Below are 19,146 nucleotides of genomic sequence, written 5' to 3' on the forward strand. Positions count from 1 at the left end.
TTTTCCAATTTTGACACCACGTAAATGCAGCACTAATGCCCTATCTCTTAATGTTAATGAAAGTGGAAAATAATTGGTGTATCCGCTCTGTGATTTGGATCCAGCCCAAAATGTAATGGGTTCTTCCTTCGCCCATGCAAGACCCTTCCACCAATTTTCATGAAAATCGGCCCAGTAGTTTTTGTGTAATCCTGCTGACAGACCACAGACAAATCCCAGCTTAAAAAAAAAAAGGGAATGATCGAATTTACATCAGAACAACTGTTCGACGTATATCTTTAAAGCTTGAATCACACGCAGAGCTGTACAGCAGAGAACATACAAATTTGGAGTTAATCTTATTATTACGAAAGGTTTATACAATAGTGTTGCTATGATTTCATATTGTTTCTGTGACCAAAAAACAGTTTTCACTGTGGATTGATCATGTCTGATAAAAACCCTTTAATAAGGTCAGTGTCTGTGCTGATAGAACTGTTATCAGGTCAGCGTGTCACTGGGAGTTACGTATGGGAACACAACACTACGTAGTGGTATCAGACTACCAATTAGGGCTAACCTTTATATTAGGGCTGGGCGATATGGAGAAAATCAAATATCACGATGCCATATTACGATATTACGCTATCCAAAATCTAAAACAATATCTAGTCTCATATCACGAGATCGATATATTATATCGATATTTTGCCCAGCTCTACTTTATATTCATCGTCGATTATTTTCTCGATTAATCCATTAGTTGTTTGGTCTATAAAACAGTCCTTCCAGAAAAATGCGGAGTTTTTTTGTGATTGTTGCGGGCAAAAATCCTTGATTATGCGGCACGTTTTCTTAAAAAATGCAATGGAATATGCTGTATGATATTTATGCAATTGTATGCAATGAAATTGTGAGAACTTGCAAAAGAATTGTGGGAAATTGCAAAAACTGCGGGAACTTGCAAAAACTGCGGTTTGATGAAAAAGAGAAAAAAAAAGTGATTCCCCAACCCCAACACCCTGCTTTCGATGATGTTCACGTCGCGTAATTACGTCACTTCATAACGTTCCCATGGCAACACGGGAAAATGGCTGCTCTTGTGTGAAGTAAACGCAACATTTTTCAACTTTCTGCTAAGATGACTTTTTTGCAACGAAAATGCGGGGATTATGAAATCATGCAAGCCCCGCATATTTTTCGCGGAAATCGGCCATTTATGCGGCGAAAGTGCGGCGTATTTGAAAAAATGCGGCCCCCACATAAATATGCGGACTTTGGCTGATTATGCATTGAATTATGCAATCGCATAATCTCGTTTTTCTGGAGGGACTGATAAAATGTCGGAAAATTGTGAAAAATGTCGATCAGTTTTTCCCAAAGCCCAACATCACGTCCTGAAGTGTCTTGTTGCGTCCACAACTCAAAGATATTCAGTTTTACTGTCACAGAGCAGTGAACAAACTAGAAAATATTCACATTTAAGAAGCTGGAATCAGAGAATTTTTAAAGAGAAAAAAATGACTCAAACCGATTGAGTAATAAAATAGTTTGAGATTAATTTATTAGTTGACAACTAATCAAGTAATCGGTCGATCATTGCAGGTCTAGACTAGAATGATAAAACATTTTGGTGTTTGACTAATATTATATCACTCTGAAAGTGATGAAGCTAGAAAACATTTACATTTAAGATGCTGGAATCAGAGATCTTTTACTTTTTTAATAAAATATGACTAACCAATTAGGGACCGTTTGGTATTTATGGGATGGACCATCGGAGGAAAATAGGGGAGGGTCATGTCTTTTTATTCTTTGTTGATGGGAGGGTCATCCGTTTTTTTTGTGTAGGGGGGAGGGTCACCCAACTTTTGTATTCATGAAAACAGCAACATTTCAAAGTGGCTTGCTTGGTGCATATTTTTCCATGTTGCTCCATGTAGCTCTCTCAGTCTCAGCCCCTATCGCTAGCAGATGGGTCCCTCCCTGTTTAGTCAGCCAGACAATTTGAGCTGTAGCTTTAGAGACCATGGGATTTCCAAAACTGAATAAATCCTGCTCGCACATATAAACACAACAGCATTTTCAAGTCTTTTGAGAAGGAAGGAGTGGTAGCATGCAAGCTACCAACATTTCTCATCTGAGAAATGGAGTTTTGGATAATGTTCAGCTTTGACAGCTTTACCTATGCTAAAACATACAATGACTGAGGAAGCCTAGTGACGAGTCCATAGCAACCAGTGTTGAATTTGTTATTATCCAGTGGTCTCAATGTTTTATTGTTTTATTTCATGTGAATACTAGTTTACTAGAGGAGTAACTTAGTATTTGAAGTAATGCAGGAAGTGTGCATTAGTTTCCATGCTTATTGTGTTTCCACAACAATGTCAGTGAGTAAATCTACTGAAATGGACACCACACCATAACAGAGGTTATGGAGTGTGATGCGTAAGATGAGAATGCAGAGGTTTAGTCACGTATGTCATGGCTGTAGAAAAACAATGGCTATCTGTAGGTCTTTACCAAGCGCAAACCAGTACTGAAGTAGGGCTGTCAAAATTGCTCAAAAATGACATTTGAATATTCCCTCTAAAAAAACACATAATATTCGAACTATTCGAACATCTGGTTGCGCATGCGCATTTTGTCAATGACGCGCATTACGTCAATAACAGGACAAATTAATACAAAGAGACATAACTACTTGTATAGGTAGTCTATTTAAGTTTAAACATATTTGACAACGTATTACCTACACAAAAACAAGTAAATCAAATGATGACCAAGAGCGCAGACCTCACGCTCGCTCGCTCACTCACTCAAGCACTTTCTCTCTCTCGCCCTCACGGTCTCTGCGCAATGTGCGGCTGTGCGCATAACGGTTTAAAATGAACAACAATAAACACATTTTGAGTGCTGATCAAGAGTTTTGTGCAAGCAATTTAAGGTTACGATTATTGTCCCAAATATAGCAGGCTTCATTCAGTGATTGAAACAAATACTATTATTAACATTAATTGAAGTTTCACAGTAGCTTATATAGAACTGACATTGAACGCTCCGAGCGAGCTGGTAAACGTGGAGCTTTTCCTTGACATGAAACGGTAAATAATCAAACCAGTGGAAGCAGTGCATTTAACCTTTATTCATGCATATCTATTCAGTCGTAGCATACACTTTAGTAATGTTTCTGTTTAACGTTAAATAAAATGAGGCATCATCATCATGAGGGTCATCCCTTCTTTGAATATCATTTTGGAGGGTCATCCAAAATGTATTGCTGGTGAAGGAAGGGTCAGGTCTATTTTCACTAAAGATCCCAAAACTCCTCCGGTGGCCCCTGAAATAAATAACGAACAGTCCCTTGATCAAAATAATTGGCGATTAATTTAATAGTTGACAACTAATCGATTAATCGTTTCAGCTCTACTACCAATACTCAAAACAGACACACTGTTTGGGTTTTCCCCATTTCTTTTCATATAATTTACATTAAATATATTCACGCTCAAATACAAAACAGCCAAACAAATCCCTCATGGAAAGTTCGCCAAAACACACAAACGTTGAGCATCAGATGCAGCAGTGAGCCAACAGACAACAAGGAGACAGATCAATACACCGATCCATACGCCTCACCGACCCCCCGGCACGTATAGAGGAAGCCAAACAAGCGCCCCCCAGGCATACAAATACAGTTTGGGTCCACTGACTGGGTCTAACATGAGACCGAGCTGAGCGCTGCAGTGCGGTACTGCTGGATCTGTGTTCAGAAACTAGGCTGCGAAGATGGAAACACTGAGCCGCCGCAGCCAGACACACAAAGACAGATGAAACTGGGGTACGCTTCTCATGTCAGCAGGAGTTTTGGGGGTGGGTGGGGCTTCTTCTATTCACTGCAGTGAAACATCTGAGGCTTCTACAGTAGTTTCTGTAGTGTAGACACTTATTTAAATAAAATACTACAAGAATGCTAGAATTAAAACTCACTTTTAAAATCTCATGCCTTGTGTATGGATATATTATACTTAAAATATAAAAGGGGAACGACAGGATTACTAAAGCTACAGCCTGAAACAAAGATAATGGAGAGGAATCAACATCTCTGCCAAAAATGGCCATTATAAGAGATTTTTTTTGCGTTATATGGTATTTATGGTGTTTTATGGCATTGTATTTCTATTTGTGCTTGTAAAGCATTGTCCATTGTCATTATCCATGAATTCATCCTAAACTTTGATCCTCTCACTGTGCATTTTCACTTCCCTCAAAAGTTGATGGAACATTTTAGTCGCCCTACAAATGTCTTGTTCAGCGTTCTGCTAACCAAGCTAGCGTTAGCTGGTAACTTAGGGGAAAGTTTGCAGATTTTCTGTACTGCCGTGCAGATAAATGGCAGCGGTGCCCAGATGTCCATGTTTACCCTCCGGTAAAACTCCGATGGATGACTCAGGTAGCCTCGTGAGACCGTCCTGATCTCGCGAGCTCCAGTTTTCCACTCGCAGATCAGTCTGGCATCTTGAGATAGAGAACATTTGGAGCCGTTAGCCAAACGACCGGGCCAATCAGCGTTGGTTTTGAGGTGGGTTAGGTGGTGATAGACAGATGGTTTATCCAATCAGCTAACCAGTATTTTCAGACAGCGGTAGCCCCAATTCTGTTTTTCTCTTGGATCCTTCTTTTGGAATATGGTCCAGGAACCTGAAATGGTGTCTTTTATTCCTAAATTCTCGTTACACAAACGACAAATATCCTTTACCGACATGTTGCTTGCTTGCAGGAGCTAACGAGCTATGCTTTGCCTGCAGCAGCAGGGGCGGGCTTGTGGTTGTATTTTCATACGCTTCGTGGATCTGATTGGTTGATTTGGCCCGTCTATCACCAACATAGGTGATAGACAGATGGTTCATCCAATCAGCTAACCAGTATTTTCGCCCCTTCCCAAAAGTTCTCCAACGGAAAGTTCCCAGATGGATATGCCGAGCAAATGCGAAGCAATCCATCTGGCGGAGTCAGGTTATGACTCAGGAGGGTTGAAAATAAATCGGCAACTTTCCCTCTTTAGCGTTTAGCTTAGCGCTGCGCCACTGCAACCATAAACAACGCTGGCTTGGCCGTGTCATCCTCCCCAGCTCTCGTCAGTGGGACGGCAACAGCCAAATTGCCAAACTCGAGGCTTCAAAACAGGCTCCTAAGAAAGTGCGCCGGGCTTTGAAGCCAATTTGACATAGCAGCCAAACGGTGGAGTTACAACGTCAGTGTCCATCACGTGATGCCCGCTCTGTGGTGTTTTAAGCCCCCAACGTCTCTTTCCAGGCAGCGCTGCATCCGTTGACTTCAAGGCACGTAACCCTAACCTTAAGCCTAACCCTAACCATAACCGTTGCCTAATCCTAGTGCCGTTGGGGAGACGTTGGGGGCTTAAAACGCCAATAAACGTGATGCCCTCTGGCCCAAAAATACTTTTTTTCCACCTTCGGCTTACATGGCAAAAGAGAAGTCTGTAAATCAGTGGACACATTTTTTTTTTTGAGCGTCATAACCAAACCTGAAATGAATAGTTTAACTTTCAGAATTTGATCCATTTGGTCCGACAACACTTGAAAAGTCCAGAAGAGACGCACGATTGAATTTAATCCCCGTCCAAATTAGCGGGAGCGCTAAACCGGAAGAAGCCGGCTTGGCCGGCGGTGGTCACTAGTGTCGCCTGCTCTAGGGGCCGCACAATTTTTTTGGGCTTCATGTGCCACTGAGCAACTCTCATAGAAATGAACAGGGCTATGCTTCAAAAACGGCAGTCCACAGACCAATGGGTGACGTCACTGCTGCTACGTCCATTATTTTTACAGTTTATGATTTTGTCCCTTTTTTTTTTTTTATATTGTAGCCGTGCTAAGAGCGAATTTCTTCACTTCCAGTATGAAAATGAGGGACAATTACAGCGACTAATAACTCGCTCAACAATTATTAAAGCGTATTGCGTCAGCGGCATCAACATCATCCCTTTCTAACTGGGCTGGGTGTGTTCAGCCTTGTTCTGCTGGTGAGAGTGATGCTCGGAGTCATCGCCTGGCTACCGTCGCTATGGTTACGCAGCTGCAGAGGGGCTTCAGACAGAGGGGGGATATTGTGGGGAGTGGGGGTGGGTCACACGTGCATGCATTCTCACCCAAACACACACACAGACGACGTTTTTCCCTTGTGTCACACATTTAGCTTTCTTCGTTTCTCTCGCTCTCTCTCTCTCTCATATTCAACACGGGTATATTTGTTCTCCTCTTGCTTTCACACACACACACACACACACACACACACACACACACACACACACACACACTTTATGCATTTTTATCATGTCGTTTCATCCTCTGCCCTTTGTTACTCATTCATCATCAGGGCAACACAAAATCTGCAGACGCACAATGTTTCCGCAAACATTTCCCGCAAATTTCCCCCCAGGTTTTAAACAAATGAAGAAAATAAAAATCGGAGCGTAAACACATCTCCACCCCAAGCGGTAAAAACATTTTTCACAGATTTTCATTGTGAATCCACGTTGAAAACTGTAAAATAAAAAGAAATCTGCAGATTCTGTTTGGGCCTGTTCATCATTTCTTCTCTGATACACTGTATATATATATACCCACATCTCATTACATCCTCTCTCTCTCTGTATAACACACACCGAGGCGAGGGCAGGGCCGCTGCATCAATCAGTCACTGAGGACATAAATTGTCACCGTGGCAACAACCGGAGGCAGCAGCAGCCTGCAGGTCCTTCAGGAATCCTCTGCTCGGTTTGTTTGGCTCACGCTTTAAAACAAGACATCCCCGGTTTGCTTCTTCTTTATCACTGATCCGGTGAGAAAATAACTCTCATCGGATTCCTCAAACTTCAGCATCTTCAGTGTGCTCCTGTGGTGTTAAAGCCAAGACAAAAAAAGCCTAAATTTTCAGTCCAGACTTCATTTTCTTCTGTGAGGATTTTCAAGCATCTACCTTCTCTAAAAGGTCACGATATCATTCCGATACCAGTATCGGAAATACCTCCGATACTACCTAACACGCTGGTATCGGTAACGTCCATGCAACGACCTGATACCATGTTATTTTAGCCTGGTCCTACCAGACTCTGGTCCATTTCATTTGTACAGAGTCTGGCCACTCTCCATTGACATGTGTTAACTTCCTTGAAGGCGGGTTGAAGTTTAAAACTATTGGATCTGCTTTTAGCATTAGCATCGCTAGCGTTAGCCTTAGCTAACTCCTTCACCACTAACGGAGCGAGCTGGAAAATCTAACTTTTCCCGAACCCCCGTGGGGAGGAGGGCCACGACATCATGGCCACCAACACAACTCAGCAAAGATTGTTCTTGCTCGGGCTTTAACTTCTGGATATTCGGCAGCGTTGCCACATCGGACAGAATGGCTTCACTCGCATCTCTCTCGCGCACGTCCTAACGTCATCGTTCTCAGCCACTCCCTCTGCTCTTCTGATTGGACCGCCAAATATTTGGCCGGAGAAAACCCAAGAATATACCGCGAACCCAGACGGAGTACTGAAGGGAAAAATATGGTTCAAACCATTCTAAAATAAAGTATAGTGGTGCTACAGAGACGTCCCGGCCTACAAATCGTATCCTACAAACTACAGAAAAAAATCTTTGTTTGGTACAGATCCTCGCAAAAATGATCATTCCCTCCAATATCGTGAATCATATCACAATATCAGTAAAAATAATTCGCAATTAGATATTTTCCTCATAACGTGCAGCCCTAAGTAGGAAACCCTGCTGTATGCATTTGTTCATGTTTTACAAAGAGTTTAGCATGAGCCAGGCCAATGATAGCAACCATATCACATCCATACAGGGTAAGTAGTAAAATGAAAATAAAAAACAATATATTTATATATATATATATATATATATATACACATATATATATATACACATATACACATATATATATATATATATATATATATATATATATATATATATATATATATATATATATATATATATATATATATATATGTATATGTTAATGAACAAAAGTGGGGAAGTTCTGTCACAAACTAATCCTTGTTAGGTAACATTATCCCAGTGCTTTTTGGGCTTGGGCCACTGCATAGTTTGGGAATTTAGGAAGCTATGCAGCAGTAATGTTGTGGATGGCTAGCAGATAAGAACGCAGAGCAGAAACGGATAAAGGAAAGGGTCTTTCGAATGGCAAGTTGAGTTTCAACGCCCTTCCAGATGGTTCTCTCCACACGACTAAAGTAATTTGCATGTACTGTCGATGTGACTTGTGTTACCACCAGAGTACGTCCAGTCTCAAAAACAACTTGCTGGCCAAGCATACGGCTGATGGAGAGGAGGAGTAGTTAGAGTAAGAGCCAAAACATTTATCAAAAGAACTGTGCCGTAATGTTGGAATTCCGTTTTGTTTTATAAAATTGGTATCGTAAAAAGAATCGTTTAGGAACCGGTATCGAAGAGGTAATTGGTAAAAAAAAAAAAAAAAAAAAAAAAAAAAAAAAAAAAAAAAAAAAAAAAAAAAAAAAAAAAAAAAAAAAAAAAAAAAAAAATCGGAAAATATGGGATAAAGTAAGTAAGTAAGGTAATCGAATTCGAAACCAAATCCTCAAAATGTCATTTAGCTGCCGCTTTTATCCAAAGTGACTTCCATTTAAGTGCTTTCAACCCTGAAGGTGCAAACTCCAGACAACAAGTAGTAAGTGCAAGTACATCAGCTTTAAATAAGCAAAACTACAAAGAGCTATATGAAAGTGCAGCTTTAAGAATATTATATATATATATATATATATATATATATCTTCGGCAGAAGATGCGTAGGCTTTCGGCCGTCCTGATGTCAATAGGGAGCTCATTCCACCATTTAGGAGCCAGGACAGAGAACAGTCGGGATTTCATTGAGTGATTAGTTGTCCCTCGCTGTGAGGGGGCAGCAAGCAGGTTGGCTGATGCAGAGCGGAGTGGGCTGGTTGGGGTATAGGGTTTGACTATGTCCTGGATGTAAGCTGGGGGGCTGAGCCGTTCGTGGCCCTGTATGCAAGTACTAGTGTCTTGAAGCGGATGCGGGCAGCAACTGGTAACCAGTGAAGAGAGCGGAGGAGCGGTGCAGTGTGTGAGAGAACTTGGGGGAGGTTCGAAGACAAGTTGAGCTGCTGCGTTCTGAATGTAGCCTAGAAATCTAGACGCACCCTAGCGGCAGCTATTAATCTATCAACTAGCGTTGCTCTGGTTGGTTGTGGCGCTATCCTATTGCGTGCAGAGGGAATTTGAAAGACAACCGTTTATCCCGCCCCTCGGATTGAGCCCTGTCAATGGTGAGTTCCCAACATCTGGATGTGGGTCTTGCTTGTCGGGCTATTCTGAATGAGCTGCAGGGGCCGTTTCCCTGAACGAGGAACACTGAAGGAATCCTAACCGGGAGAAGCTGACTGCTATGACGGCTATTGCTCCGTCTTGTGTTAATGTTTAGATTGAGAGACCCTCTAGAAAATTACATATTGTACATTTAAAGTTATTTTTTAAGCAAAAATGCAAACTATTCTAAAAGATCCTCTTCCTATTGTTGTCCAATCAATCAGACACTGCGTTAACAGATTGAGTGTAAAACTTTGATTTAACGATGATGTTGTTATCTCAAAAGGTCTGAGTTTCTGAGTTTGATTGATTGAGGGCGTTTCTGATCACTATGGCCGAAAGTCACATTCTGAAGACGACGTGGCATCATGACTTTACGTAAACATACACGCCACTTTCCTAAAGCCAAACGGCGTGTTATCTGTACACATTTTGGGCTATCCACGTGTACGTCTACGCTGTATACAGCGGATGTAAACATAAGTACCACGTGGCGTCGCCACGTTGCGTGTTATCGCGAGAACGTGACGTACTATCGCGAAAACAATGTCACACGCGTGTAAAAAGAAAAAAAAAAAAAAGGTTGGGTTTAGGAAAAGAACATTGGGAAAGGCTTTAGTAGCACACAAAAAAAGACCAAAACACGCTTAGGAAAACAAACGGTTTGGTTTAGGAAAGACACATTGGCGAAGGCTTAAAAAAAAAATTAATAAAAACAAAAAAAACGGCTGAAAAATGCCACACGCAGGATGCGATCCCGGCTCTCCTGGGTGAAAGTCCTGTGTTTTACCCATCCAACCTCCCTCTGCAGACTTACGTCCCTTCATACTCCTCGCTACAGCAAAAATTCACACGTAATGTAGGTCAATGGCGGCCGAACGGCGTTGATAAACACGCTAAAAAGCGATTACGCGTCTTGATAACACGCCAAAATGGCATACAAATTGGCGTATCACACGTACGCCACTTTGTGAGATCAGTCTGCTAAAGATATTAATATGGTCATGTTCCAAATAATCCACAGCAGCAACATTAAACCTTCAGTTCAGTGTGTGTATATATATATATATATATATATATATATATATATATATATATATATATATATATATATAAAAGACAGTTTAAAAAGGCAGATGTGAGGCAGCTCGCTGTTTTTAAAGGATGAGCCAGTTCCTCCTCCAGGGAAAAACATGCAGATCGGTTCCACTTAAACGGATCAACAGTAATGGGTCTTCAATTCACCCAGCACAGTGATGTGTGGATGCTGAACAGCACACAGCCCGACACGCTCACATGAACACACACACGGATGCACCACACAGTGACCTGCAGAGAGGAAATGAATGTGTATGTGGCAGGTGGACAACAAGGATTTTATGGTCATACGCTTGTAAGCTTGCTTTGTGGGATTTTCAAAATAAAACAGATGAATGCTGCAGGGCTTCAGAGCCCTGGTTTGCTGAAGAAGACAATTACATCCATTTTCCACTGTGGTGCGTTCCGGTTTTGTTTTCCATCCTCCGCCACGCGCCATACCACACCGGGAGCATCTCAGAAGCGGAGCGTCTTGCTGCCTAACTCACAGATTTTATTGTCTCTACAAGTACTTTACAGAACAATCACATGTTTACTAAGCTAGTATCTACTAGGGATGCACCGAATCAACCAGATTTTTGCGGTTCGGCCAAATACCGAATCCACTGGTGAAGATTCTGCCGAATCCACTGGTGAAGATTCTGCCGAATCCAAAACCGAAAACCGAATCCTACTCCCATCCTCAGTCCATTAACACAGTAAACACATTAATGTTAATGCAAGTTTTCAGCTGGGACTGACCTTCCTTTGCCATACCTGAAGTTGCTGCATTCTGGCTGCTGTCTGTAGATTCCTTCATTGCACAACTCGTATTCTTTCGGATGTTTCATACGCAGATGTTTTAACGTCGGCGAAGTTGTGTATCGTTTAGGGTCCTCGCCACCACGAGACAAATCGGCATTGCAGATTGAACATGTAGTTCAACTTGAACGGCCTTCTTTTGACTGAAAGTGCTGCCGAACAACAACTTTTTCTGCTCCCGAGTTCCATTTCCACTTTCTCACAGCCTACTGCATTGAACGCTCCACCTACGTAAACACCTTCCCGTAATCAAAGGCGCCGTAATTACATCGAACAGCGTAGCGCAAGCTTAGGGTTCGGTGGAAAAAAATTGTAAGGTTCTGCAGAAACCGAACCCCGTCAAAAAGCCCAATTATCGGCAGAATCCGAAGCCAAATCTCAGATTCGGTGCATCCCTGGTATCTACCTTCCACTCCAAGCACTCCTACGGTTAAACTCCATGCCTTCTCGTTTCTGGCGTTGTCCTGATGAAAGAGATCTGTGAGGTCTTATGTTTTTCCACCTCAAAGATGGATCTGTGGCCGTCCATGGTGTTGTAGGGGACTTACCGCTGAAACATTCAAGTCTTTGCTGAAGACCCACTACTATTCGTTGGCTTTCAGTTTAAGTTGAGCTTTGACACCTTGTCCTTTTTTTCTACTGTTGGTTATTTTGTATTGTGTATTGTTTGTGTATATTGTTTTTTTTTTTAGCTTTTTCAGCACTTCGTTAACTATGGTTGTTTTTAAACGTGCTATATGAATAAATTGAACTGAACCGTCTCCGCGGCTCCTGTGAAAATAGACCTGGCGCGCATCTTTAGCGGAGCGGAGAGCCGCTTCACGCGCGCTTCTGGAACGCGCCGTGGCGCGGCTGGTAGATTATCAAGCACTGACTTGAATGGCCCGCGATTGCTCGTGGGGCCCGCGGCGCCTCCGGAATGCAGCGCAGACGCGCCCGGTGGAAAACAGAGGTTAGAAGCAGCAGACTGGAGTCGCCTCCACAGTGACACACAAGGTCTTTCTCTTCTTTCTCTGATATATAGCAATTGTAAGTCGCTTTGGATAAAAGCGTCAGCTAATGACATGTAATGTAATGTAACATGCTAACAAGGGAAAACCTGCATCTGGCTGTCTGCGAGTCACGTGTATGAATTAACCATCAGGCATCAGGCCGACCTACAGCGGGGTGCATTTGACTCAACCTAGATGATGACGTTTGCAATTTAAGTTGAAAGCAAGAGTCACATTCATTTTAGATTAAACTACCCAAAAGTATAAAAGTAGTTCAAATTGGCTCGTTCTGGACCAACCAGAAATTTGATTTTATACCGTTTATACGGTACCGCCGACAGCATCTACATCTTATCCGTTTCCACCAAAACAGAGCGAAAGCAAAAAGTGCAGAAAATCTAAGTTATGCTATTCTTTACAAAATAAATAAATGTCAGACTGACTGACTGATATTATGAGCATTCTTCTTAGAAAACAATTAGTCTCATGACGTGTATTATTCAACTTTTGTTTTTGTTAAAGGTCCTATGACATGCTGCTTTTTGGATCCTTTTATATAGGCCTTAGTGGTCCCCTAATACTGTATCTGAAGTCTCTTTTATATAGACCTTAGTGGTCCCCTAATACTGTATCTGAAGTCTCTTTTATATAGACCTTAGTGGTCCCCTAATACTGTATCTGAAGTCTCTTTTATATAGACCTTAGTGGTCCCCTAATACTGTATCTGAAATCTCTTTTATATAGACCTTAGTGGTCCCCTAATACTGTATCTGAAGTCTCTTTTATATAGGCCTTAGTGGTCCCCTAATACTGTATCTGAAGTCTCTTTTATATAGGCCTTAGTGGTCCCCTAATACTGTATCTGAAGTCTCTTTTATATAGACCTTAGTGGTCCCCTAATACTGTATCTGAAGTCTCTTTTATATAGACCTTAGTGGTCCCCTAATACTGTATCTGAAGTCTCTTTTATATAGACCTTAGTGGTCCCCTAATACTGTATCTGAAGTCTCTTTTATATAGACCTTAGTGGTCCCCTAATACTGTATCTGAAGTCTCTTTTATATAGGCCTTAGTGGTCCCCTAATACTGTATCTGAAGTCTTTTTCCTGAAAATCATTGACCTCATAAGGAGAAGATTCCATTTCGGCCCATCTGAGCTTTCATTTTCTCAAAGGCAGAGCAGGATACCCAGGGCTCGGTTTACACCTATCACCATTTCTAGCCACTGGGGGACCATAGGCAGGCTGGTGGGGGGAACTCATATTAATGTTAAAAAACCTCATAAAGTGAATTTTTCATGCCATAGGACCTTTAAACATAAGTCTATTTGTTCACATTCATGTGACAGAATCAATCTCAGCTGCGGCAGTGAACACAACAGGTTAGAAAAACAGGTGTGAGTCTTGCATATTTTGAGAAAGTGTGCCAGCGTTGAAGCATTCCATTCATTTTGGGATCCACGGGCATCGTTAAGAGCACACGCTGTCATGTTTCACAAGAAGACGAAGGAGGTAAAACAGAAGACCTCTGAAACATGCATAAGAGATGAAGACTCACTTGAAAAGGTGGAAAAAGGGAGAGGCAGGGACAGGACGGAAGAGAGGGGAGAGAAAGAGGAGGGAGAGAATGAGGTGGAGGAGGCCAATGGGGGAGGATGAATGAAATAAAAAGGAAGAAGAGGAAAGGAGAGCAAACTGAAGGAGATTGAAAAAATGGACAGAAGAGCAGGAAGGAAGGACGCCCAAAATGCTGAAAAGAAGAGGAAAAAAAAATGAGGGAGAGGGAGAAAAGGGAGAAGGGGGAAAAGAGGGAGAAGCAGGCCGACAGGAAAAAAAAGGAGAGGAAAGAGAAGAGCAGGAGGACTGAATGATGACATGAGGGAAGAGGGAGAAAAGGAGAGGACGCGAGGCGGAGCGTTTGGTAGAGAGAGAGAAAAACGACAGAAGATGAAGTAAAAGAGGAAAGGGAAGTGAAGGAAGAAGAGAAGCATCAGAGCCAGGACCAGGAGGAGTAGCAAGAAAAAGAAGAGGAGGAGGAGGAAGACAGGAAGGAAGAGGGAGTGGCAGATTTCCCAGACCTCCCTTTGTGAACCAACCCCACCACACCTGTTACCGTGTTATTACGTCACCAATAAAACAGGTGTGTGTGTGTGTGTGTGTGTGTGTGTGTGTGTGTGTTGTGTGTGTGTGTGTGTCTACATGTGGCCAAAGCTACAGTTCCAGTTACGTTATCTGCTTTACCTTTTTTTTCCTTTTTTTTTTTTCCTTGCTACCCTGTTTTTTTTTTTTTTTTTTGTTTTTTTTTCTTTTTTTTTTTTTCCTTTTTACCTTCTTACTTTCATTTTTAAATTACTTAACTTACCTTACTCTTTTTTTTTTTTTTTTTTTTTTTTTTTTTTTTTTTTTTTTATTCCCCTCTTTTTTTCTTATAATACTCTTTATATATTTATTTTTTTTTTACCAAAACTCCTACACCAACAACCCAAAACCACCACCAAAACAAAAAAAAATATGTATTGACATGTGTACTGTACAAACACTGGAGAGCAACAGAAGTTACCATCTTACAAGAAGAAAAAAAGGCCAAATTATCTAGTAGTAGTCTGGATCCACGGAAGTACGTTTCCAAGATAACTGCCTGACACCGCGCCGGTTGTCCTCCCCTCACCTTCCCTCTGTGTGTGTGTGTGTGTGTGTGTGTGTGTGTGTGTGTGTGTGTGTGTGTGTGTGTGTGTGTGTGTGTGTGTGTGTGTGTGTGTGTGTGTGTGTGCGCTGCCGTTCCCAAACTCCCTTTCGCCGAACAGCAACAAACTTCAAGCCAGCGAGCTGCACGCTGAAAATGTCAAGTTTTGAAGAAAAGTTGGATGGTGCAACAAGGCAGGCCTGCTAGGTTCTCTCGGGGGGAATGATTGGAAAGATTTACAAAGAATATGTTTAGGGCATTTGCTCTCTAACTGGGACGTTTTTGGAACGATCGGTGGGGATTTCTATGGACAAAATGGTAAGAGCAAATGAGGTTTAACCATGTATCAGCTAATTTAAATAGCTCACATTACTGTATTGTGTGAACAGTTAACTTCATTTAATATTGTACGTGCCTTTTTCTTTTGCCGGGTGCAAATGTTCCACCTAAAACAAGTTCCAACAAGAGACTATTTAGCAGAGCCACCGTCGCTGCGTCCGGAGCTTAGCGCCGACCCAAGACAACTGTGATTGGTTTAAAGAAATGCTATCCCAGAATGCATCTGTGGTGTAGCCAGACTTTACTCCACAGCGCTGTGGAGATAGCTCTGGCAATGCGAGACGAGGTATCATCTGATCTGGCTGGGGATTTAGAGCCATATAACTATAACCACAGTTACACAACAAATGGTTATTTTTTTAGTATTAAAAAGGTCCCATGACATGTATTTTTGGATGCTTTTATATAGGCATTAGTGGTCCCCTAATACTGTATCTGAAGTCTCTTTTATATAGGCCTTAGTGGTCCCCTAATACTGTATCTGAAGTCTCTTTTATATAGACCTTAGTGGTCCCCTAATACTGTATCTGAAGTCTCTTTTATATAGACCTTAGTGGTCCCCTAATACTGTATCTGAAGTCTCTTTTATATAGACCTTAGTGGTCCCCTAATACTGTATCTGAAGTCTATTTCCCGAAATTCAGCCTTGGTGCAGAATTACAGCCCCTAGAGCCAGTCCCACAATGAGCTCTCCTTAGGATGTGCCATTTCTGTGTCTGTAGCTTTAGGGGGGGGGGGGACCTTTAATTCATCTGCCACTTATCTTTCTAAATTGATGTGATGAAGTCAGAGAATGGTGAAAAAAATCTGAATCACAATTTCCTACAGCCCAAAAATATTCAGTCCCTATCACACAAAGAAAAAGCAGCAAATCCTCACATTTCAGAAGCCGGGTTGCTGTTGGGGTGCCCGGATAGCTCCGTTGGTAGAGCGGGGCGCCCATATATAGAGGTTTACTCCTTGACGCCCGGGGTTTGACTCTGACCTGTGGCCCTTTGCTGCATGTCATTCCCCCCCTCTCTCTATCCCTTCTCCTGTCAAATAAAATGCCTCAAAAAATAATATTTAAAAAAAAATAACATTTCAGAAGCTGGAACAAAGTAGTGCAACCTTTTCTATTGTTTATGACAAAGTCATGCTTCCTGTTCTATTGCAGCATTTTTGTCTCTTTTTTTTATATATTCAGAGATTAGCAAATAGTACAGCCCAGATTTCAGGTACATCTGAATCAGACGATCCAAATCAATCCACCCTTGTGTGTGTGTGTGTGTGTGTGTGTGTGTGTGTGTGTGTGTGTGTGTGTGTGTGTGTGTGTGTGTGTGTGTGTGTGAGAAGTTCAGGGAAGACTTCTCTGCAACCCTGTCATTCAGCCCCCCCTAACCTGTGTGTGATTACCAGGATCAACCTGGCTCTACTGGCTGTGTTTTGTTCTTGAAGAAGGCTGCAGGCGGTCACATAATGAAAAAAATATATATCAAGGCACCAGGGCCTGGACACACCCACTTCTTCTACTTCCCCCCCTTTACCCTTCCCCCATTCTTTAGCAAATTAATAATGACGTCTTGAAATCTCAAATGTCTGCTTTCACTTGGTTTGATGCAACAGGGTGTACGGAGGGAGGTTTTCAAAGGCTCCCCCCTGCGTTAATAAAAAAATTCCTTGCGGTGTAACATTGATTTTTTTTTTTTTAATCATAGGCTACAGATGGAATTATAATGTTACCTTCATGTCTCCTATGACAGTCTGGAAAAGCCCCCCCAGCGCGCTGCACTCCCTCTCCATCACCGTCTCCATCTTCGGCTGGTGCGTGAACGGGAATTGGGCTCCAAACGGTCACTCGGAGCTCCCGCGGTCCATAAATGACAGCGGCGGTGGGACAAATGGATTCAAGTGGCGGCGGCGGATAAAGACGCTCAGTTTCCCCGGCTGAAGGAGACCTGAACACGGACACAAGCAGCAGCAGCAGCGGAGCCGGCGGTTAGTTTCCACTCGGAGCGGATACATCCCACGTTGTTGTCCGCAGGCGGAGAAGCATGTTGGAGCGTTGCGGGGGAGAGAGAGGAACTGACAGCGGGGAAACAGCACGACACTACCGGGCAAAGAGGCTCAACTTTCCACCGCGAGCGGGCTCCGCACTGTGGCTGGCTCTGCTGAAGGAGACGCTTGGCACGGGAGCGCGCGGAGGAGGGGACGTGAACGCGCGTCCGCTTGGCCCCGCCTTCAGCTGAGGAAGGTTTTGTTAATGGAAAGAGAAGATGAAATAAAATCCATAAGGGTGAAATGTAATTCATAAAAAAAAAGCCGCTTAAAATTACAAAATAAAAATGTAAGATAAAAAATACATTAAAGTAGGCTAGATACAATACTTGTAATTAGGAATAGTCAGAACAAGTCATACAAATAAAGGGTGAAATAAAAAAATATATAAATAAAGTGATGGACAGTGAAATAGAAGGAATAGAAGTCCTAAAAAATAAAAGCACAAAAACTTATTCATCCATGCTAATAAAAAAGTGGCGTTATATAAAAAAATAATGCTAATAATGTATAATAAGATAAATTGACGGTGTGATGTGCAGCTGAGTAGCTCACCTGGTAGAGCGAGCGTCTACAGACAGAGCTTTTACTGCTCGACGCAGCGGCCGCGGGTTCGACTCCAACCTGTTTCCCTTTGCTGCATGTCATTCACCCCTCTCTCTCTCTCCCCTTTTCATCTGCAGCTGTCCTATAAATAAAGGCCTAAAATGCCAAACATTTTGGTTTTAACAAGCCAAGCCAAGGTACAGAATGCAATGTTCACACTAATCACACAAACGGTGCTATGGGGGTCAAGTGTACTCGTGGTCCGGGCCCAGGTCCCTGATGTGAAATGCCCCTTACTGCATTATATTCCCTTATATATTTTTTGTTTTTTTGAATTGTCACCTGCCTTCTGAATTTTGTGTTTTCTTTCCCATAAATAAAGACGTTTCCACCATAAATTGGTGCGTACAAATTTATCAGAATGAATTATTTCCTGTGGCTGGTTAGCTCAGTTGATAGAGCAGGCGCACATATGTAGAGATTTGTTCCTCGATGCAGAAGGTCCAGGGTTTGAGTCCGATCTGTGACGGTTTCCTGCATGTCTTCTCTCCCCTTTCATAGGCAGAAATGCCCAAAAATAATCTTTAAAAAAAGACATAATGAATCATTTCCTAAAGATGTCTTTCTCTCAAAATTTCCTGGGGGAGGAGGAAGACCCCCACAAGGCCCATTCTGAGCCAGGGAAACCCCTGAAAATAAGAGTTTAATTGCAATATGTAATGTGCTAAAAATAATTGTTTTTCCTCCATTATTCTGTTTTTGTGATCATTAGGAGCCGGAATCCATAATCACGATTCAAATTTGGATTTATGGCACAGCCCTTGACCGTCAGACTCCCTCACATATTTAAAACTACATCGCCGCCTAGTGAGCCTTTTACTGAACTGTAACAGTAACTGGACAAGGTGAAAACAAGTCGAGGATAAGAGTGAGGCAGGAAGGAGATAACAAAGAAGGACGATGAGAATTAAAAAAAGGGGGAAGTCCAACCCTTTTATGAAGACGAGTGTCCACATCCAAGAGCATATTTTACTTCCAAAGGCCAAGTGAACTTTATCAGGATGCATAGTATCCTGGATCCATGAAATAATTGTCTTTTAAAAATAAACATCTGCCTGTCTCTATGGGAATTTAACATAGGGGTGTGTCTATACTTATGCCCCCTGTATTTTAAGGAAGAACATTTATTTATTTACGATACATTATGCATTCACAAAGAAAATTGGTGTCCTTAAAAGGTTGGATTTTTCCTCATTTTTTTAATTAAGGCATTAAGA

General features: G+C 42.0%; 1 protein-coding gene across 5 annotated transcripts in view; it reads right to left on the reverse strand.

Annotated features, from left to right (window-relative positions):
• Positions 1-17,460, reverse strand: part of LOC120571213 (protein MTSS 1-like) — a 97,718-nt gene extending 80,258 nt beyond the window's left edge. For 4 of the 5 annotated variants that reach the window (XM_039820013.1, XM_039820010.1, XM_039820011.1 and 1 more), the window contains exon 1: positions 17,009-17,460. In XM_039820013.1, the coding sequence (XP_039675947.1) occupies positions 17,009-17,080 (72 nt within the window). In that variant the 5' untranslated portion in view covers positions 17,081-17,460. The remainder of the gene's footprint in view (positions 1-17,008) is intronic. The other variant, XM_039820012.1, reaches the window with a different exon arrangement.
• Positions 17,461-19,146: the final 1,686 nt, after the last annotated feature.

The sequence above is a fragment of the Perca fluviatilis genome, chromosome 13, assembly GCF_010015445.1.
Source record: "Perca fluviatilis chromosome 13, GENO_Pfluv_1.0, whole genome shotgun sequence".
Taxonomy (NCBI): domain Eukaryota; kingdom Metazoa; phylum Chordata; class Actinopteri; order Perciformes; family Percidae; genus Perca; species Perca fluviatilis.